We start from the raw sequence: 22817 nt of genomic DNA, 5'->3' as shown, positions 1-22817 counted from the left end.
AGAGTGAGCGGTCTGCTGATTCCTTCAATTGATATCTTACAGCGTTTTTCTTTTTATCTCTGGTAAGGGTACATATGCCTTACTTAGTAGAAGTGTTACACCACTGGAGTTGTTTGCACTGAGTGAAGCACATCACTGATTTGGCACAAGTGTTGTTTGCTTTTTTTTCACGTTTTTTTGCACTATTTTCTGCGTTTTGCACACAGAGTGATTTTCTAGATGAGTAATTAAGTTAATACTCTATTTTGAGTTTCTTTTTATTTGAGGTTTTTCGTGGAAGTCATTTGAGGGGTTCAACACCTTAAAGAATTGATATATATTAGTGGGATATATTCATCTGTCTTCATCGTTTTGGATTGTTGAGACACTGGACACTACTTAGTCAGAATTTTGAGTGACTATATGGTTTGGGACTATTTATGTATGGACACTTATTATTTTGAAGGTTTTTTATTCAGGATTTAAGGTTGGGGTGAATGTATTAGTGGGTGGGCTATGTGATTCTTTTTGGAATTGTTTTATAAAACAGAACATGCTGTTAATTATAAAGTCCTGTAACCAAGAAGATGTCCTGCATCCAAGAAGCCATGGTAGGTAATAGCGAGCCCTTAGGGGAGGCCAAGGCGGGGGGGGGGGGGATTAAGGGAAGGGAAGGGTAAAAGGAAGTGGGGAGAGGGACATGACCAACATAAAAAGGCAAACTTCCAGCCAGGCATCGACCATATACATATAGCATGTGAAATGAAAGGTACATCAGTAGTGGGACCAGTCCATCAAGTCTGGAGGTTATAGGAAACTAGAAAATGTTGATAGCTGGTTGGCCTAGACAGCATGGCTTAAAGGGATGAAAATGGAGATATAGACACTGCACAATCAGAGTGGGCAGAAGAGGCCCACAAGAGTAGCCAGTACTTATCTAGTAAGACTTATTGTTATCCTGCCGTGAAGGACTGACAGCATCATTCAGTCAGGTGGTCACGTTAGCAGGAGACATGAAGAATATGGTTTTACTAGCTTAGGTAACTTTGAGCTTCGAAGGCGAGGTTCCCAGTGGAGGAGGCCAAGGTGGGTTGCAGTGGGCCCACTCAATAGCAAAAGTGGTGGCGATAACATCAGGGCCAAAAGTGGATTGAAGCTACTTGTAGAGGAAGGATTCAGAGGAAGTTCCTGTGGACTTCTCGGTAAACCCTACAAAGCGTAGGTTGTTTCTTCTAGATCTATTTTCAAGATCATCCACTTTAGCATGCAGGACCACCATTTCTTTAGTGGCATCCCTCTTCAAAGTAGTTAGTGGGGCCTTGGTGTCTTCCACTGTGGTAATCTGCTCCTCCCCTACCCAGTACGTTCCCGCAGGTTTTGGACATCATGCTTAAGTAAAGAGAAGTCCACATGGATGGTCTCGATCTGAGCCCTGAGGGCAGCCTTCCAATCTCTGATGGCTTGCATAATTACCGATAAGGTGGGTTCTGCAGCCACATCATCATGCAATTCAGACTCTGTGGAGCAATACAGGGCTAGGAGATTGAGATGGGTGCAGCAAAGAGTCCTCTGTGTCCGATATCAGGGATGAGGATGGATTCACCTCAGTGGCCGGCAGCAGCGGCAAGGGAAGAGAAGAGGCCTCTTGAGGGCCGGCACCATGTTGATAGTGCAAGTTTCTCGACTTGGGGGTCTGCTCTGCCCAGTTTTCACCAAAACTGGGATCGGAGGGTAAGTACATCCCTCTTACATTGAAAGGAACAGAACCTCCGTCCATCCGACTTTGGCTTATGAAAGTAGAGGAATTGAATGAGATGGAGGATTTCTTTCTGCCTGCACAACACAAATGAGAGATGCACTCCAAGACATGAAAATTGTGGAATATGTTTGTCTATTCTGAGGAGTGTAAAGCCCTCTTTGAACTGGGCCCTGTTGAGTGAAAGTATATTATATCTTGTATATAATACCCCTCTGATTGACCCTTTTCCTCCCTTACCCTCCCTTTTTTTTTTCTTTATCTTCTCTTATTCTTTTTTCTGCTTTACTTAGTCACTTGCTTTTATCTTATAATACATGAGTAGGGTAATACCATTTTCTCCCTTTCAAGGGATTACAGTTAAATGCTTTTCAGATACGGTCCTAAGCAGGGGCAGACTGACAACTCATGGGGCCCCTGTGTCCTTGCCCAAACTCAAAAAAGCCTGTGAAAAAGGTACCAGGGGCATCTCATGGGGCCCCTACTGACCCCGGCCCTCGGGCAGTGCCCGAGTTTTCAAATGGTCAGTCCGCCCCTGGTCCTAAGTTGTTTTGGGATGAATATACTGACCTTTGGACATCATTGCTTACTGCATTTCATTGTTCTCCAAAAATTTGGTCTGTGGATCAGTATATTGAATACGTTTTTCACTGGTAAATGTTTTCTCTTTATTTCTGTATCCGGTTGTCAAATTGAACCATGCCTTGTACCCGGAAATTTGTATTCTGTTTGTCATGGATACTGCTTTATGTTAATAAACTTAAATTTGTAAAAAAACAAATTAGTTATTGTAAGAATCAGCTAACAAAGCTCAGGGATCACCTTATTACCACATTAGTATTAATTCTGTTATATTATTTCTTAACTGACAGGTATATAGTGGAGACAATCACAGCCCTGATCCTAATGAAGAGGAAAGTGAAGAAGAGGAGGAGGAAGAAGCAGCTGAAGCATCCGCTGATAGTAAAAATAGGTGAACTGATCATTGTAATTAATATTTATCATTTGCTCTACTACAGTTTACTTTACTCCCCCTTGTAGAATGTTACAAGTATGCCTATTGATACACCATTGAATAACAAGAGTGCAGCTTTTCTTTTGTCTTACGAGTAAAGTGGCAGAAACCTTGAAATATTCTTTTCCTTGAAAGTAAAGCTTCTTAAATCTTATCTAAACCCAACAACAAAATATAAATTTTACAAAATTGCATATTACCAGTCTTTTGATGTGGTGACTGCATTAGTGTCAGGTTTTATTTTCCTTTATTTGCACCTTGTGATTCTGCCAATAAAAAACTTCCTGTCCTAGGGTGACAAAGTTTGTTCACTGCTCTGTATCTATGGAGGAGCAGCATTGCCACCCTAGGCTGCTTTTCTGGTTTGGACTACAAACACTTTCCTCTCTGCTCATCATCCTTACATAGAGGATTGTTGTTTTGTAGCTCACAAAGGATATCTAAAAAGGCTAATAATGTTATTTGAGATTTCAGTTGAGTCCAGAGGAAGTTATAAGGTCACAAGATTTCTGACAGAATCAAGAGGTACCTTTCTGTACTTGCAAGAAATATACTTTCTTAATTGTACATTAAAGGACACAGAGCCAGAAAAATTGAGAGGAGTGTGGGTTATACTGCTGCCTAAAGGAGATTAAAACAAACAAAAGAAGTATCAGTCACCATTCCCGTCATGCTACAGCTTGTTGCTAGTGTCCTAGGGCAGTGGTGGGCAACCTTTTTTTTCAACTGAGCCAAATCTCGCCAAAACCACGATTGAAATTTATTTAGAGAGCCACATTTTTAAAACTGAAAATACATCCCCCATATAGTAATTCATCCCCCATAGTAATTCATCCCCCATAGTAATTCATCCCCCATATAGTAATTCATCCCCCATATAGTAATTCATCCCCCATATAGTAATTCATCCCCCATAGTAATTCATCCCCCATATAGTAATTCATCCCCCATAGTAATTCATCCCCCATATAGTAATTCATCCCCCATAGTAATTCATCCCCCATATAGTAATTCATCCCCCATAGTAATTCATCCCCCATATAGTAATTCATCCCCCATAGTAATTCATCCCCCATATAGTAATTCATCCCCCATAGTAATTCATCCCCCATATAGTAATTCATCCCCCATATAGTAATTCATCCCCCCTATAGTAATTCATCCCCCTATAGTAATTCATTCCCCATATTGTGTCAAATCACTTACCTTTGCTCCGCGCGTTCCTCTCGCCGTGTTCCCGCGCCGTTCCGGTCTTCAGGGCGGACTGTGAGAGGAGAGGAGTTCGTCATGCTGCCCCGCCTACATCCTGACAGCCAATGTTTGCCACACTCCGCGGGCCGGATTAAAAGGTACGCCGGGCCGTAGTTTGCCCATTGCTGGGCTAGCTGCAGAGTCCTGAATTTTGGGGCGGCCGCCTGAGAGGAGGGAGGGGAGCGGGCGCCCGGCACACAGAAGAGCCGCATTAAAGTGTGTAAAGAGCCGCGGCTTGCCGACCACTGTCCTAGGGCAGTGGTGGGCAACCTTTTTTTTCAACTGAGCCACATCTCGCCAAAACCACGATTGAAATTTATTTTGAGAGCCACATTTTTAAAACTGAAAATACATAGGATGGTACACTGTTTTTAGTTTCAATAAGTTTTTATAGTAATTCATCCCCCATATAGTAATTCCTCCCCCATATAGTAATTCATCCTCCATATAGTAATTCATCCCCCATATAGTAATTCATCCCCCCTATAGTAATTCATCCCCCATAGTAATTCATCCCCCATAGTAATTCATCCCCCATATAGTAATTCATCCCCCATATAGTAATTCATCCCCCATATAGTAATTCATCCCCCATATAGTAATTCATCCCCCAGAGTAATTCATCCCCCATAGTAATTCATCCCCCATAGTAATTCATCCCCCATATAGTAATTCATCCCCCCTATAGTAATTCATCCTCCATATAGTAATTCATCCCCCATATAGTAATTCATCCCCCATAGTAATTCCTCCCCCATAGTAATTCATCCCCCATATAGTAATTCATCCCCCATATAGTAATTCATCCCCCATATAGTAATTCATCCCCCATAGTAATTCCTCCCCCATATACTAATTCATCCCCCATAGTAATTCATCCCCCATATAGTAATTCATCCCCCATATAGTAATTCATCCCCCATATAGTAATTCATCCCCCATAGTAATTCATCCCCCATATAGTAATTCATCCCCCATATTAATTCATCCCTCATATAGTAGTAGTAAGTAAGTAGCAAGTAGTAAGCCAAGTCCCTCCTGTATCAATTCACTTACCTTTGCTCCGCACGTTCCTCTCGCCGTGTTCCCCGCGCCGTTCCGGTCTTCAGGGAGGACTGTGAGAGGAGCCTAGCTCCCCTCACGTTCGTCACGCTGCCCCGCCTACACACATCCTGACAGCCAATCACTAGCTATCAGGATGTGAGTGGCAGCGAGACTGGCCAATCATTGCTGGGCTAGCTGCAGAGTCCTCGGCCGCCCGAGAGGAGGGAAGGGAGCGGGCGCCCGGCACACAGAAGAGCCGCATTAAAATGTGTAAAGAGCCGCATGTGGCTCGCGAGCCGCAGCTTGCTGACCACTGTCCTAGGGTAATAGAAGTTTGCTTTCCTTATCTGCAGAGCTGGAAGAGCTCACTTTGTAGCTTTCCAGATGGGCTGATCTTAGCATAGAAGCAAAGACTATACCCAGACCCTGCTGTGAGGAAGGTGTAGGGGCTGTCCTGTAATGTGATCTGTTGGCATTGGGCTCTAAAAATGGCATCCAGTGCCACAGAACACTGTTCAGGTCCAGGGTGATACACCTGTCAGGTGGCATCCCATCCCTGTCTCCCTTCAGCCAACCGGAGGTGAAGTCTGTTTGGTATGTGCATGTTGTATCCTGCCTGGACTTGTACTGTCTGCCTGTCATAGAGCGCCATCCAGACCACCACTTGGTGAGTACCAGGGCCTTACTCTGGTCTTTGTTCTCCCATCTCTATGTCCTGCCTCAGTACATTATTGGGAGGTTTCCCTCCATTGTTTTTATGCGGTTGGGCTGAATGAGTCTGTCTATGTCATCCCTGAGGGTACCCACAAGGGACAGCCTGCCTCTCATTCCCCCATTTCTAAATTAATTCAGCAGCCTATAGGCTTAAAGTATTACTAAACCCAGGACCTTGCACTCACTGTATCTGGTCTCCCAGAGTACACAGAACATGGAAATGCAAATATTTTAGTAAATATAAACTGCAAAATACCTTTTCTCATCAGCAGTTAGAGCAGTCTTGTGACTTCTATCAGTGTCCAGTAGCACTGGTTAAAGCTTGTAGGAGGAGTTTTCATTCTCCCCTGATTGTCCTATGAGGCTGCAAGACCCCTGACCCTCTCTCTGGACAACTCTGATTGGCCCTGTGCTGATCACATGCACTCTCCCAAGAAAAAAAAAACTCTCTCTTAATACACACAAACTGAGCGTGTACAGAGAGACTCCTAGAGCTCTGTACTACGGTGGAAGAAGTGAAGGATCAGAGAAGACAGGATCAAGCATCCTTTTTACATAATGTGGGGGATTACTCCTTAGGTTCCACAGTGAGTATAACAAGCATGCTTTACTGCATATACAGACTGATTTTACTGTTGTTGGTTTAGTAGCTCTTTAAGGATATGATTCCACATCTTCCTGTCTAGACACATTCTACATCCATAACTGCCTCTTGGGTTTTTCCCAATCAAGCATCTGCGTCCAAGATTGCAAGGCTCCCACCTGGTCTTCAGGTCACACTTTCTCTAAGTTCTGCCAGGTAGATATCCTGGCCCCAACTGATACAAGCTTCAGACATAAGGTCCTACAGGCAGTCAACTGATCTTTTGGATAGCCCAGTTTTACTGTTCTCCTGCGCTTGTAGGCATATTTGTTGCTGCATTGCCCACTACCATAATGAACTTCAAGAAAAGGATTGTAAGATAAGTCAAAAGTGTTCTCTTTCTTTAGTTTTTTTGCGTTTACATATATTTTAGTGAAGGAATGTGTTATCTGAATGGTTTGAACTGAGAGTTTGTCTAGTACATTTTCTTAAACTGATTCATCAGTGCTGTGGCGGAGGTCTTGCCTAACCATTTGTGGACGTTCGGGTCCATCAAAATACAGAGGGCTTACGTAGCACACCATGTCCTCCTTTCCTGCTGCCACTCGCATTACATTATTTGGCAGAGTTGCTGTGTTAGACAACAGTTGCTACAGCTATTGTCAAAAACTAACCTTCTGAACAGTGCTTTTAAACATTCATCAGAAGTGTTATTCAGAGATAAAATGTAACATTATTGTTACTTTGGATTTTCATCTGTTTTTTATTTTTGTTTTCTTAACCATTAGGCTCTTTGGAATAGTGGGCAGCATCCTCATGATTTTGCCCGGGTTTCCAAATTGCGGTAAAATCATGGCAAAACATGCAACGAACATTTGGGTTCCAATTTTTCTTAATGGCACCCCAAATGCAGCAATTGTCCCACGACAATACACACAAAAAATTGTAGCACAATCCGCGTGGAAAAAAATGCGCCAGTCTCCTTGCCAAAATTTGGTAAATGAGCTGTTTTAGTGCAACAAACACACCTAGGGTAGCACATTCATTCAAGTGATTGGGCTGCCCTACAGACGACATGTGGAAATTGAAAAATCGCAATCTGAATCCAGACACAAAAGCCATCATTTAGATACAATCCTTAATAGCTGTAAAGGATATAAATACACTTTGAGTGCACCATATGCAGTTGCACACCCAGATTTTACCTTATAAAAGTAGCCGTGACATCACTGTGCTGGCTAATGGTGGGTAGAAGTGAGCTTTGGTGATATTACAATAGTTTTCTAGTATTATTGCATTGATTGAACTGTGAGGGCTTTTCTTCCATCTAATATTTCTTAATGTACCATACTTATTTACATTATCTGCCTGCCCATCTTATCTAGATAGATAGCATCTCACTGTCCTGTTTTTGCTGTAAATTAAAGTGCCTTATGTAATGTGCTTTAATTGATAAAATTTTTCTAATCTGATTTCCATATTAGACCTGAAACTGATACAGTTTCACAGCTGAGTGCCTCCAAGAGGACACAAGAGGTAAGTGACCATCAGGATCCTGCTGGCGGTTTCATTCACAAAAATAACAACTTTGATATTAATTTGGTATGATGTGCATGTGGTTAATTATTTTTCTTTTTTAGATGAGTGCTACTGATGCCCTGACCACTATGGGTACAATCCCTGCTGGCTTCCGTTCATCAACCTTAGCCCAGCTCTTAGAACAAGGTACTATTTAATAATAGATGGTTTAATGTGCCTTGGTTTTGACTTATACTTACTTTCCTCAAATAAGCCAGAATTGGACTGAGAGGTATTAAAAAGCAACTACACTGCATCTGAGCACCACATACCAAAAATGATATTTAATTCATTTTTAATATTCAAAGCAAACTCACCATTTCATCCACGTCTCTATGCTATTTTGTTTTCTGAGAAATCACTTTGAAGATGCTCTCCTAGCATTTCTGACTGTGGTCATCTTGAATAAGGGCAGATGATTCATGTAGCATTTACTTCCTGGAATCCATCTGTCCTTAGCTCAGACTGGCAGATGAGGGGCACTTAGCTGATAAAACCCCTCCTCCCCTCCTGACGTTTTCTGGGATGTAGATCATCAATCTGCTGTGGGTGTCAGTGTGTTCCTAACAACACCACAAATGCAGTGCATGTTGCTTGCAGTGGCTCGCATGATACAGAAGTACCATGCGATCCGTGTGTTTTTAAAGTAGTGCATGCGTTACTTTTTGTGCAATGTGGTGCGATTTCAGCCCATTCATGTGAAAATCGCAGCACACAGAAACGTGTGATTCTAGTGTGAACTGGTCCCAAAACAAGTAAATATGATATACTTTCCGATCTATTTACTAATGCTACCAGCATAAGAATTAAAAATAGTTATTGTTAAGAGAGTTCCATTTTAATGTGACACTAAAGCTTGTATTTTTTTTTAATAACAAACATGTCTATACTTACCTGCTCTGTGCAGTGATTTTGCACAGAACAGCCCCAATCCTCTTCCTTTCGATTACTCGCTGGCTCCTGGCCCCTCTTCCTCAAGCAGAGCCCCTAGGGAATGCCGCTCACCCTGGGGGCACTGCTGCTCCATAAGACACATAGAGCCACGGCTCAGCCCTCTATCCTCATTGGCTCACTTGCTGTGATTAGCTGTGAGTCAGTTAGCTCCCGTTGCTGTCTCAGCCAATGAAGAAGAAGAGTCCCCAGACAGCAGAGGCTGTTGAACGTCGCTGGATTGGAAGGGGCCCAGGTAAGGATTGGGGGCTGTTTTTTTACCTTCGTGCATAGAATACATTCAGGTAAAAAACCTTCAGCCTTTAGAACCACTTTAAGCTGCCAATAGCTTGAAAAAGATCTTAAAAGTTGTTGCTTATTTCTTGTACTATTGTTAGGCATGTTAGGAGTGACTAATGCTTTGAATGCAAAGAAAAACAATTTTCTGTGATAAACAATATCCATTGTGAAAGTTTGAGGCGGGCATGGTAGGAGGAGACTAGGGAACTAGAGAGAAGGAGGTCTTGTGAGGAGCGGAGAGTGCGTGTAGGGTGGTACTTGGATATTAGGTCGGTGATGTAGTTTGGGGCAGTATGATGGACAGCTTTGTACGTCAGTGTTGGGATTTTGAATTTGATCCACTGGGCAATCGGAAGCCAGTGGAGGGATTGGCAGAGGGGGGTGGCTGAAACGGAGCGGTTGGTAAGGTGGATGAGTCTGGCTGCCGTATTCAGGATCGACTGAAGCGGGGATAGCCTGTGGCGAGGCAGGCCAGTGAGGAGGGAGTTGCAGTAATGGAGTCGTGATATGATGAGGGAGTGGATGAGCTACTTAGTGGTTTCTGGGGTTAGGAATGGGCGTATTTTGGCAATGTTGCGGAGGTGGAGTCTGCATGAGTTTGTTAGTGATTGGACTTGGGGCTGGAAGGATAGATTGGAGTCAAGTATGACCCCAAGTACTCTGGCTTGTGGGGTGGGCCTGATGGTGGCATTGTTGGACGTGATGGAGAAGTCAGTGGGGGTGGTGTCCGGGCTGGGGGGAAGACAAGGAGCTCGGTTTTGGAGAGGTTCAGTTTAAGGAAGTGGAGCGACATCCAGTCTGATATGTCGTTCAGTAGGCTTGTGATTTGGGCGGAGACTGAGGGGGTGAGGTGAGGGTTGGAGAGATAGATTTGCGTGTCGTCGGCATAGAGGTGATAGTTGAAGCCGTGAGAGTGTATGTGTTGGCCAAGGGAGGAGGTGTAGATGGAGAAGAGAAGGGGCCCGAGGACAGAGCCTTGAGGGACCCCAACAGAGAGGGGGAGTGAGGGGGAGGTGGTAGCATTATAGGTAACGCTGAAGGAGCATTGTGATAGGATGAGAGCCAGGAGAGAGCGGAATCTCTGAGGCCGAGGGAGTGTAGTTTTTTGAGGAGGAGGGGGTGGTCGACTGTGTCGAAAGCCGCGGAGAGGTCGAGGAGTAGGAGCACTGAATAGTGGCCATTCGCTTTGGCGGTTAGCAGGTCGTTGGAGAGTTTGAGTAAGGCAGTTTCGGTGGAGTGTAGGGGACAGAAGCCGGACTGTAGGGGATCGAGGAGGTTGTTGTCGTTGAGGTGGGAGCTTAGGCGATTGTAGACTATGCGCTCGAGGAGTTTGGATGTGAATGGCAGCAGGGAGATGGGTCTGAGGTTGTTCGGGTCAGTGGGGTCCAGGGAGGGCTTTTATATCCCGCTTCTGTCAGGGCAACATTTAATATGTCTCTGTGAGCGCGAGAGTTCCAGGACCGCCAATCCTCCTCATCAGTAGACACATCCAGGTCTTTTTCCCAGGCGACTTAATTTTGGCCAGTGGGGTTGTGAAATATTTGTACAGTATAGAGATGCAGCCCCTCAATTGAGTTCCCTTCATACATCTATTATAAAACATATACAGTTTAGACAGATCAGGGTTTTTCTGTAAGGTATGTAAGAAATGGTAGATTTATGTTGCCACTATTTAATATATACATTGTAAAAATAATTGTATGTTTCTGTATGCAGGTGATCAGTACAGGTCAAGCAGGTATCTCCAGCCTGAGCTTACTGCTTCCCAGCTCGCTTTTAAGGATCTGTTGTGGGACTTGGAAAGAGGAGGTGTAAGTTTTGTTCTTTGAACGTGCAACTAAAGGCTCTTGTTTGACAAACTGCATAAGTACCAAATTCATCATTATGTGATCCCATAAAGTAACTCTGTGCTTCTTAACCTTTTTCCAGTCAGGGCATCCTTGAAAAGTATTTTCAGATTTGAAGCACCCCACTCAAAGGCTTGGTTCACATTACTGCTTGACTGAAAACATGCGCAAAATTGCATGTTTCTGGCACACAAACACGTTGGTCTTTAGCAGACATGCAGGAGTGTCATTAATTCTTCATGGTGCCCCCATGTATTGGCAAATGCAGTGCGTTTTCAGTGCGCCGCGATTTAAAAAAAACGAAAAACTCAGGTACTTCTTTCCCTACTTTTCTGTGGGTAGGGCAGGCCATTGAAAAGGAACAGATGTAAACCAAGGGCTTGTTCACATGTGATGTCTGGGGGGTGTTAAAACCACATGGTTGATCCATGTTCTTACTCCACCCCCAGCTGTTCCCCGTTTAGCTGCAGTGTTTAGCAACCATTGTCGTACGCATGCTGTGGTCGCGGCTTGAAGTTTACTCCCAGGTGAATGGGGCCTTGCTGCAACCATGCAGTTGCAGCACGGCGATACTGCATTTAGGGAGGGGTTTAAAAAAGGCATTGAGGAGGCGACATAGTGCCTCTTCGCCACCTGTCATATGCCTCTGAAACGCGATCTGAGCATGGATTGTGTTTCAGAGTAGCAGCAGTCATTTTCATTATTATAAACGAGCCCTAAAAATCAGTTCTGATCATACAGGATTAGGTGTCAGTATTAAAATAACGTACATAATGTACGTACATACACACACATACATTCTTATATGCACATACATACATAATAATAACAGAAATCACCCAAATGGCCATGATCAAAGTCTACATACCCTGGAATGTTTGGCCTTGGTACAGACACACAAGGTGACACACACAGGTTACAATGGCTGTTAAATGTTAATTTCCCACATCTGTGGCTTTTTAAATTGCAATTAGTGTCTGTGTATAGTCAATGAGTTTGTTAGCTGTCACATGGATGCACTGATCAGGCTAGATACTGAGCCATGGGGAGCCGAAAAGAACTGTCAAAATACCTGCTTAACAAGGTAATGGAACTGTATAAAGATGGGAAAGGATGTAAAAATATATCCAAAGCCGTGAATATTCCATTCAGTATAGTTCAATCACTTATTACGAAGTAAAAAATTCAGGGATCTCTTGATACCAAGCCATTGTCAGGTAGACCCAAGGAAGATTGCAGCCGTAACTGCCAGAAGAATTGTTCGGGATACAAAGAAAACCCCACAGGTAACCTGAGGAGAAATTCAGCCTGCTTTTGAAAAAGATGGTGTGCTTGTTTCAAGGGGCACAATACAACAATACTTGAACAAAAATGAGCTGCAAGGTTCAGTTGCCTGAAAGAAGCCTTTACTGTGCCACTGCCACAAAAAAATGCCTGGTTACAATATGCCCAGCAAAACCTTGACACGCCTGTGGCACACTGTAATCTGGAGTGACAAGACCAGAATAGAGCTTTATGGCCACAACCATAAACACTATGTTTGGAGAGGGGTCAACAAGTCCTATGGCGACAAGAATACCATCCCTACTGTGAAGCATGGTGGTGGCTTACTGATGTTTTGAGGGTGTGTGAGCTCTAAAGGCACAGGGAATATTGATGACAGGATGAATGCAATATGTTACAAGAAAATTCTGGCGGACAATTTGCATTCTTCTGCACAAAAGCTGCACATTGGATGCTCTTGGACTTTGTAGCATGACAGTGACCCTAAGCACAAGGCCAAGTTAACCCTCAAGTGGAAACAGCAGAAAATGTTGAAGGTTGTAGAGTGGCCATCACAGTCTCCTAACCTTGATATCATCAAGCCCCTCTGGGGAGATCCCAAACGTGTGGTTCATGCAAGACGGCCAAAAACTTCGCATAACCTGGAGGAATTTTGCCGAGACGAATGGGCAGCTAAACCACTTGCAAGAATTTGAGGCCTCATAGACAGCTATTACAAATGATTGCACACTGTCATTGATGCTAAAGGGGCAATATAGTGTTAAGAACTAAGGGTATGCAGACTTTTGAACAGGGGGCATATCATTTGTTTACTTGTTGCCATGTTTTGCTTTAGGATTGTTCCATTCTATTATGACCTACATTTTAATATGAATCCCATAAGAAATAAGAAATGTGATTTGCCTGCTCACTCAAGTTTCTTTAACCACCTCATTTACGGCTGTTGTATATAAACGGCCGGACGGTAGCAATGCAGGGTCGGGTGGCCATTTATAAACGGCCTCCCCGCCCCTGTTTGTGCGCACTCCCTGGGAGCGTGCAGCACCGCGATCCGGTGCCCGCTTTGTCCTCCGGACACAGTGGAACACCGATCGTCGTACGGGACCTCTGTGCGAGGTTTCAATCATGTGATCACTGATTTGCCAATCAGTGATCACATGCAGAGTAGTAAGCAAGATGTCACTTCTGACATCATTGCTTACTATGTGTGAAATCTGTGAATGATCACAGAGGTCATATGGTACAAGGCTATTCACAACAGCCTTGTACCATGTGACAATCTGTGACCAATCACAGCTCACACAGTAGTTCTCAATGGCTGCAAGAATGCAGACAGAGAGAAAGAGAAATGATTGCTTTTACACCCATAAAGGCTGTAAAAGCAAGCAGTGTAGAAAAAAAAAATCTTCATCACCCCCCACAAGTAGTACAGTGTCACCATGGTGACACTGTACTGCTAGGGTGACAGTATGTAAAAAAAAAAAAACATAGATAATATAAAAAAAAAACTTAAAATGTAAAAAAAAAAGTTTAAAAATTATAATTTTTAGTTATAAACTAATTTTGGTTATTTTTTTTTTTTACTAAATAGATAACGGAATACATTTTGGCCAAGATTTATGATGAAATATTATTTATTTGCAAAATTTTATAAGGAAAACACTTTTTTTCAAAATTTTTGGACTTCTGCATTTACATAGCAAGAAAAAATAAAAATCCCAGTGGTGAATAAATACCACCAAAATATAGCTTTATCTGTCTCAAAAAAATGCTTACAAATTCATATGAGTACAGTGTTGCATGACCGCGCAATTGTCATTCAAAGTGTGATAGCACTGAAAGCTGAAAATTGGCCTGGACAGGAAGGGGGGAAAAGTGTCCGGACTTGAAGAGGTTAAAAATGGTACATACTGTATATTGCCATTTCTCCAAGGGAATGCAATCTTTTGAGAACAACTGTACACACACAAACACTTGCAGTATTGTACCTGCATTGACACTGCACTGTAGGGGGTGGCAGAGAACACAGTACACACTTGGGAAGATAACTCCTGACTTAACTGCTTTAATTTTTCTGACTAAACTCCTGCTCTGCTGATGTATAGTTCGTCAGAGGAGCGGAAGCTCAGTGTGATCCACATGCCTTTCTCTACCAGAATGCCACGGCACCCCTGTTGACCTCAGCAGGCACCATGGTTGAGAAAGACTGAGCTAACTAAATCCTTTCCTTTTTTAACTGAGCTAAAACCTCCCTAATTTGTGTCTCACACTCTCCCCCTTCCAGATACTGCAGCTCACAGGAAGAGGGTTTCAGCAACAGATTAATCGTTTTTAATCTAGAAAGCAGGCACAGTTTGGTTAATCACCAATGACAATCCATGAAATCCATGCCCCAAGCAATATCTTCTCATCCCACTGTAGTGCAAGCAGGCAAAACCTACATAAGAGTGGCAACTCTGCTCTGAATTCAGTTGCAGCGCAGCATTGTTGCCACACTATCAGAGGAAGCTGCATTAGGTGGAATTCACTGTCAAGATCATCAGGGGTTTATGGAACTTTGCAGTGGCATTAGAAGAAAACTGTAGGTGCAGCACATATTTTTTTTAATGGTAGTCCATAGTTCTGTTTTACCACTTGCCACCCAACGACATATCCATATGTCATATTTTCAGGTTTGAATGAATATACCGGGGCCATGGCTGCAGTCATGACCCCAGTATCCCTTTTTTTCAGCTATCGATTCTCTACAATGTAAATGCTGTTTGAGCAGCTAATAAGCCCCCACACCCCTGCCACCTTTTGTCGCTTTCCTGGGCTCCCCTGTCCCACGGGGAGCCCGAGACTGAAGCTGGTGGTTCATCCAGCTAACCATAGAGATGACTGAGGATCGAAATGTCCCTGATCATCTCTATGGTCTAAGAAACTGAAAGCAACGAGTATTTTGTAACTTCCGCTTCTGTCTAATGTAAACATAGCATTAACGGCCTGTGAAGGCTTTAAATTACTGACTGATGTGAGAGTACTATTTAGTGCTACAGCATCCACAGGGGTGTGTCTAGGACAGGCTGTCAGTCAACTCCGAAGAGCACCATTCAGACCCCATTCACACCTGAGCAGTTTGCAGCATGGAGCTTAAAACTCCAAAATGCTGATGGAGAAATAAATCAGTTCTATCTCTATGAAGCTCAAAAAGGTTTTGTAACTACTTTTGTAGTTCGATTTGGGCAGATTGGTGTGTTTTGGGGCATTTTGACTCTCCTAGAATAGCATTGGTGCGGGTGAATATGGACATTTTGTAGCGTGTTTATAAGCTGATATTTCCACACAGCAAAAAGTGATGTCACAAATGATACTGTTCTCTATAGGCTAGTACAAAAATGTCTGACGCTCAAGCGCCGTAACAAAATGCACAAAAATGCGGCACTTGGGTGTGAATGCAGCCTTAGTTAAGACGTTGATGTCTGTGCGAGAAAGAAGGTGAGTATTGCAGAAATAGCATTTTTGTTACATTTTTATTCCTAACTGCTCTTGGCAGTTGAGTTTTAAAAAAAGAAGAAACTGGATGCTAAGATCTGGGCTAAAGCTTATTGACTGTTCTTTTTTCAGAATGCAAATAAAAAAGTCTTTACAATCTTTTATTTAATAAGACATGTTTGGATCTGAAAATTAATTGCCTTGAGGAATCTGGAGTAAAGTTACAATTCTAACTTTAGCTGGGGTGCAAAAAGGAAACAATCAGCAAATAATCAGAATAAAGTAAATTGCTGTCTTCATTGACGATGTAAGATGATTGACAATCGTGGTTTCTAGCAGCTCAGCTGATGTTTATGCTGTGTTTTATATTGTATCACATTTCCCAAAGTTTCAGTGGTAACAAAGAAGCTGCTTCTTATTTCATTATGCTCTTGAGTCAACGAAATTCCTTTAAAATGTGTCAGATTTCTGTTACGCTAGACCAGTTTTCAGGTGACTCCTCAAGCAATCTCTGTAACACAAAATGACTAGGGAAGAAAAATGTAGGCAGAGACAAAGCATTTTTGTCTGTATATACTACACCTTGAAACCTAAATACTTTAGAATTAGAGCTTACCTGTAGTTTATAAGGAGATTCAGCCAGTTTTGATTACCAAACTATCACAATTGGCATTGGTCAGAGTCTATTGGCATTTTCTAGATACTTTTTTACCTTAAGGCACATTTAAAACATATGAATATATGAAATACATATACAATATATATACATATGAAATATTATATATCATTATTTTGTATTTTCAGACAGCCAGTGAAGCTTTAAGCTCCTTTTCACGTTTTCTCTTGCTTTTTAACTTAGATCAGTAACTCCATTTGAATTTTGCACAAACAATTAAATAGGGACCTGTGTTGATGGGCCTTTGTTCGTGTCATAGCTGCTTCTTCCTGTACAAGTAAGTTAGAATGTAAAAGCAACCTAAAGCAGGTTGGTACAGCTTAGAAGATAGTCAGCTACAAATTGAATACACCTGTCAATGGACAAAGAATGATCTCAGATACATCTCAAACTGAGCTCTGGTCTGCATTTTCCAGCAACACAAGACCTAAGACAAAACAGCGACTAACCAACTTCTAAACGTTTCTTGATCTGGGTGTCAGTGAGAGCCAACCAACTGTTGCTCAGAAATACCTTGAAGCCCAACACAAAGACATTTTTTAAAGTGTTAGTTCATCTTTACAGAATAAATGTCAGTTGAACGAAGGACACCCTAACCTCCCCCAGACCCTGCAGTAATTACCTCCAGGGTTGCTGAGCTGCTAGCACCCGTGCAGTCACTCCAGCAGCCTGGGGTTTTGAAATACGTGCTCTTTTCCCTCTTTTCTGTCAGCGCTTCTTGCATGAGCCAGATGGATTCTGAGTGGTCCATCCGAGAAGCAGTAACGAAGAAGAGTGGGGATTTCAAATCCTCAGACCACTGAAGAATCTGTGGGGGTACGAACAGGTCAGCAACCTCGTAAGTAAGTACAGCAATGACTCGGGGGGGGGGGGGGGGGTAAGGATGTTCTGTGTTCACCTTTGCATTTTTTCTGTAAAAGGTAAAATAACCCTACATAATAAGAAGGAGTTGTAAAAATTTGCTTAAAAAATAAAAAATCAGCCCTGTCTCCCAGACTTACTTCCTCTCCAATTCCCCCCCCCCGTGCTACAACATCATTCATCCTTAAAGACATACTGTGAGTACAAGGTGTCATGTACCCAAAAGAGACTCCTTACAATCAGTGTAATGATGTTACTCTCTGCATCATTACTGTTCACCCACTGTTAGTAGAAGATACGTTGGGCTTATAAATACATTTTTTTCTCTCACTAAAAATGCTGCTTCCATTCTTTACTCTTCAATGTTCTGTTTTGCAAGTGTTAAAAATGCACTTACAATTTAAAGTGCAACTCCAGCCAAAGCCTTTTTTTTCCCTCGGATTTGGATAGAGAGGAAAAGAATTCCACTCACGTCTTTGCATCTTTTTTTCTTTTGGTTAATCTGTAACAAGAGTTCAAGTGACAGATTCTGTGCTGAAATGGATTTTCAAGCAAGTGTGCATTTATCCTTGCATGATCCTGTGCAAATCTGAAAACCAGTTGATGGTTTCTTGGGCCTTTTACTGTGTAGCGAATTCTCAGTTACATTGGCTCAAACAAGGCAATCTACCTAATTTTAATCCATCCAATGTTTACACATTATGCATTTCTTTGAATGTAGTAATGAATGTCAAAGGACTATTCATCCTTTGTGTTGGTAGATAACTGCAGGGTTTATATGTTCCAAGCAAACTAATAAACTGCTTTGTTGCCCCATAGCAACCAGTAGTGATGAGAGAATTGAGCACAGTTCACTTTGTTGGACATTTTCGGAACAATTGAAAAAATACTCAAACCCTGAGCATATAACCCAAACACCATTGCAGTTTATAGGAGCTGAATCTTGTAATTTTGTTCTGTCCTATTTGCAAGCTTTTGTTAACAAAAGTAGCTAATAGCTTTTAGAGGACTCTAAAAACATATAGTTATGTCAACCTTCAAAATTTCCATTCACCCGCTCGTATTGGGTGAGTGGAAACAAGGTGGGGGCGAACAGCGCTGGGACAAGTTATGGGTGGGAGGTGGGAACATTTACAAGCACCAATAGGAGAGGAGGAGAAGCGGCTTCCAGCAGCTTCATTGAAAGTCATTGAAAGCCATACAGAGAAATCGGTGCTTTCAACTGCCCCCACTACTTCACCGATCATCCCCAATTGTTCAGTTTCTTCCTGTGCCCCTTTGTGCTCCTCAGTGCCCAGCCCCTCCCCCCCATCCTCTGCACCAAAAGGAGTAGGGAGAGGCTGGATCTGCTCTGCCTTCCCCTGTGCCCACCCACACTCCAGTCTGTGCCGTTCAACTTCTCAAAAGTGGATGTGTGGGCAGAAATTTGTACATAGAGCATCCAGCAGCTCTGTGATGCTTCTGACTGAGCATGTGAGCTAGGAACCATCCATGAGAGTCTCCTCTTCCTTCCCTTCCTTCCTCCCCTTCCTTTCCTTCACTCCTTCCCTTTTTTTCCTTCCTTCCTTCCTTCCCTCCTTCCCTCCTTCCTTCCTTCCTTCCCTCCTTCCTTCCCTCCTTCTTTCCTCTCTTCTTCCTTTCCCTATCCTTTCCATTTCCTTTTCTTTCCCAAAAAACATTTAACAGTACCATTTCATGAGATAATTTACGAGGTGGCAAGTAACTCTTTTGATCCCTATGTTGTCTCATGTGATCATAGGTTGATATCAATCCCATGTGCCTTAAACCTTTTCAAAACGCCTTCCCATATCATTCAAGATGCTGGCTATTTTTTCATGTGTCATGAGCCAAGAGACTTTTTGCCTGGCCTGAGACAAGGAGACTGATGCCTCTTTCCACTACCTGGCTATAGTCAACTTTGCAGCCAAAAATGATAAAAAAAAATATGAATATTTGGAGAGCATGTGAAACATCCTTTAACATCCAGAAGAGCCAATTGCTGTATGGAAGTTCCTGTGACCAATCTCCGCAGGGCAAAATTCTGATCCAGAGTCCCCTAATTCTAAAAAATTCCCACCAAATGGGATATATATCACCGTGAAGATTACATCCCCACAAGCAGAGGTGAGGAGTTCGGGTAGAGTTTCAAGAGACTGGATGGGACCAAGTGCCATTCGGTTACTACCATAACATTAGCTTCATGGAGCGAGACATTTAGAATGCCCTTAAATGAGGACTGATAATTATACCAGAGCTCCCTGGTTTTTTTCAACCGCGAGATCTTTGTCCCACTTCCGCAGGTAGGCTAATTTGGTCAGGGGTGTCCAGCAAGAGCCCATAGATTGGTAGAAATTCCTCTTCTCTGACCCAAATCCTGCGTGCACCATTTTTCATAGTGTGTAAGTTTCATACTTACAGTGGTATCAGGTCACAAGGAATGGAAAAGTTGATAAAACTGAAAAGTTTTCAATTCTGTATAACCCCTTGTCTAGCCACCATCGGAAAGCCTTCAGGTCCAAGTTTTGGGGAAAGGTTGGATCGTTAAAAAGATGCACCAATGGTCGACATGGGGAAATGAGATTTGTATTATTACAAGCCCTGTCCCAAACAGCCAAGAATAAAGCCTAGTACACAAGATCAGAAAATCGTACAAAAAGTACCACTTTCAGAGCGACTGTATGATAATCTGATCGTTAATACACAGCTTTCATCCGTAATTATTCGAAGGGACAAACACGGAAATCTTTCTCGTATGATACCAGATCGTATGATTTTCATTTAATGAGTGCAGTTTTTAACAGAAAATAATATACAAATATTTCATTTTGTAAAACACTGTGAAAACTGTTGGTGCGATATCAATCTTGTATACAATAATAAAATACATTGCGATACATGACATCACTTCCGAATTTTTATTCTGTCCTATGAGAATATTCATAACTTTTGTAAGCTTTTCTATAGCGATATGAGACTAGCATGCAAAAAAAAAAAAGGACGCTCATTCGTCCAATATTCTCATTGTGTGTACGGGGCATAATGTGGTTGTGAAGGCTGAAGGTTTTTTACCTTCATGCATTCTATGGATGAAGGTAAAAAAAACTTCTGTGTGCAGCAGTGCCCCCAGCCCCCTCAATACTTGCCTGAGCTTTATCACGATCCATTAACGTCCCGGGTCTCTGCCTCCCGCTGCTGTCAATCACAGCCAGTCAGCCAATGAGGAGAGAGAGGGGACTGGTCCAAGCCGCGGCTCCATGTGTGAATGGACACGCGGAGCAGCGGGTGCCCCCATAGCAAGCTCCTTGCTGTGGAGGCACCCGACAGGAGGGAGGGGCCAGGAGAGCCTGCGGGGAACCCGAAACGAGGAGGATCCAGGCTGCTGTGTGCAAAACCACTGCAGACAGTAAGTAAGTATAAACATTTTTGTTATTTTCCAAAAAAAAAAAAAAAGAACCTTTATAATCGCTTTAAGATGAGATTAGATAACATTGGCGCTAATATAAATGGTCTTTGCTTTGTAGATTTTCATTCTAAGAGATCTAAGGTATAAGAGCCCACCGCCTGATGTTCCATAGTGATCCAGTCAGGTCTTTCCCTACAGGAATATACCACAGACAGTTGAGCCAGCTGAGCAGCTTGATAATATAGTATTAGATTTAGGAGTCTAAGGCCTACCCTTGATCTGGAGAAGAACATGTTCCTTCTCAACAACCTATGCCCTTTTCCAGCCCATGCATTTCGAATTATCTTTCATTGAAAGCTCAATTTATCCGAATGGTTCAAAGCAACAGGTAAGGAGCGAAAATAATGCAGAATTCTAAACAATAAAGTAATCTTGACAGAAATAATCCTACCAATCCGGTAGAGATCATGTATTGTCTATTTTTGAAAATCTTCCTCTAATTTTCTGAATAAGAGCGACTAATTTGAATGATAGAGTTGGGGGATTGAACATGTAGGACAGATACCCAAGGTATCGAATATAGTTAGCCCTCGAAAAAAAGAAGAAAAATGCTTTTATGCTGGATAGACATAATGGGGAGACATTTATATTCATAGTCGCCGATTTACTCACATTGACCTTAAGTCTTGAAATGTCTCCAAGATCTGAAAATAGACACATGATATTAGGTGTGTAAATAAGAAACAAGGTAAAAAATAAGAGCAGACTGTCCACAAAAAGAGCACATTTGTGCGTCTGGCACCCACAGGAAACCCCTTTAATATTAGTGTCATCCCTAATCTCTATTTCCAAAGTTTCAATCACAATAGCGAAAAATAAAGGGAGACAAAGGGCTACCTTACCTATTCCCCCTAGATATCTCAATTGGTCATAAATAACAACTATGTAACTTAACTTTAGCTATAGATTGAGAATATAACATTCTAAGCACATTAAAGAAATTTGGCCCAAAGCCCTAGGTTTTCAGGAGCATGAACAGGTAAGGCTAAGAGACAGAATCAAATGCTTTTATGAGATCTATGAAGATCACAAACCCCTCCTGATGTGGACCACCATCCCAGCAGGATTGGGGAGCAGGTTTTTTTAATAGAGGCTTTAAAGGCAAAATTAAAGCGGAACTCCAGTCTCCTGCGAAAGAAATAAGTCAGCAGCTACAAAAACTGTAGATGCTGACTTTTAATAAAACAACCACTCACCTGTCCCTCGATCCAGCAGTGTGCTCACTGCAGCTGGGTTCACCAGTCATCCTCTGTCTCCAGAGTGGGCTTGCGACTACACAGCTGGGTGCCCATTGCGCTGTGCATTGTAAATGGTCCTGCAGTCTTCTGGGACCCATCATGTGTCTCAGAAGACTGCAGGGGTGGGGGGGGAGGAGTACATTTTCCGATCGCCTAGGTGGTCAGAGCGGAAGTGGGAGTGGTTACCTGGCAAAATTGTGTACCCGCTATGCCCAAAGCTACGAGGGACGAGTCCTTAGAATGGTGCTCCCCCCATTGGGTGGAGCTCCACTTTAAAAATACTCAAATACAGGTTGATCGGTGTCTTTATTCATCCTTACCAACCTTGTAACAATTACTTTAATAATATTTGGAGGATATCTTAAAACTTTATATGACGTGTTGCACTTGTAGGATGTACTTCTGCAAAGGTGGCCTTTATAAAATTACTCTTAAATGACATTTACAGGCCAGGTTAATTTTGTAAATAAAATGTCAGATCCAAATTCATGTGTTTATATGGTTCTTATACTAAATGCTCTGTTATCCCCTGCCCAATTTTGACATTTGAAATGGATGCCAATTTCCCGAATCATCCAGATTTGGCTGTAACCATGGTGACCCAATATATAGCACACTGGGTTGTCTGAAACAGAGAAGTGTTGGGTGCACAATCTGGCCAAATGCGGACAAATTAAGTGGGTTGGATATGTTTCTCTTATTTACTTGCCTTTCATCGTTTGCTTTTGTTGTTGTTTAAAAATGAATAGCAATTAGCCGTAGCATGACCTTTTTATAATTTAGATATAAATGTATGTACTTTGTCCTCTTGTTTCTTGGCTATA

The 22817-nt window shown here is 42.4% G+C and overlaps 1 protein-coding gene across 1 annotated transcript in view; it reads left to right on the top strand.

Moving 5' to 3' along the window:
• Positions 1 to 22817, top strand: part of NPHP1 (nephrocystin 1) — a 136743-nt gene that overhangs the window by 60032 nt on the left and 53894 nt on the right. Inside the window, exons 8-11 of the mRNA XM_089686505.1 lie at positions 2608 to 2708; positions 7827 to 7878; positions 7983 to 8067; positions 10867 to 10961. Of these exons, the coding sequence (XP_089542631.1) occupies positions 2608 to 2708; positions 7827 to 7878; positions 7983 to 8067; positions 10867 to 10961 (333 nt within the window). The remainder of the gene's footprint in view (positions 1 to 2607; positions 2709 to 7826; positions 7879 to 7982; positions 8068 to 10866; positions 10962 to 22817) is intronic.

This window comes from Staurois parvus, unplaced genomic scaffold (assembly GCF_062004578.1).
Source record: "Staurois parvus isolate SC_StPar_1 unplaced genomic scaffold, SC_StPar_1.0 ptg000401l, whole genome shotgun sequence".
NCBI classification, from domain to species: Eukaryota; Metazoa; Chordata; class Amphibia; order Anura; family Ranidae; genus Staurois; species Staurois parvus.
Note: the sequence above shows the minus strand (reverse complement) of the source record. Positions and strands in the feature narration are given on the sequence as shown.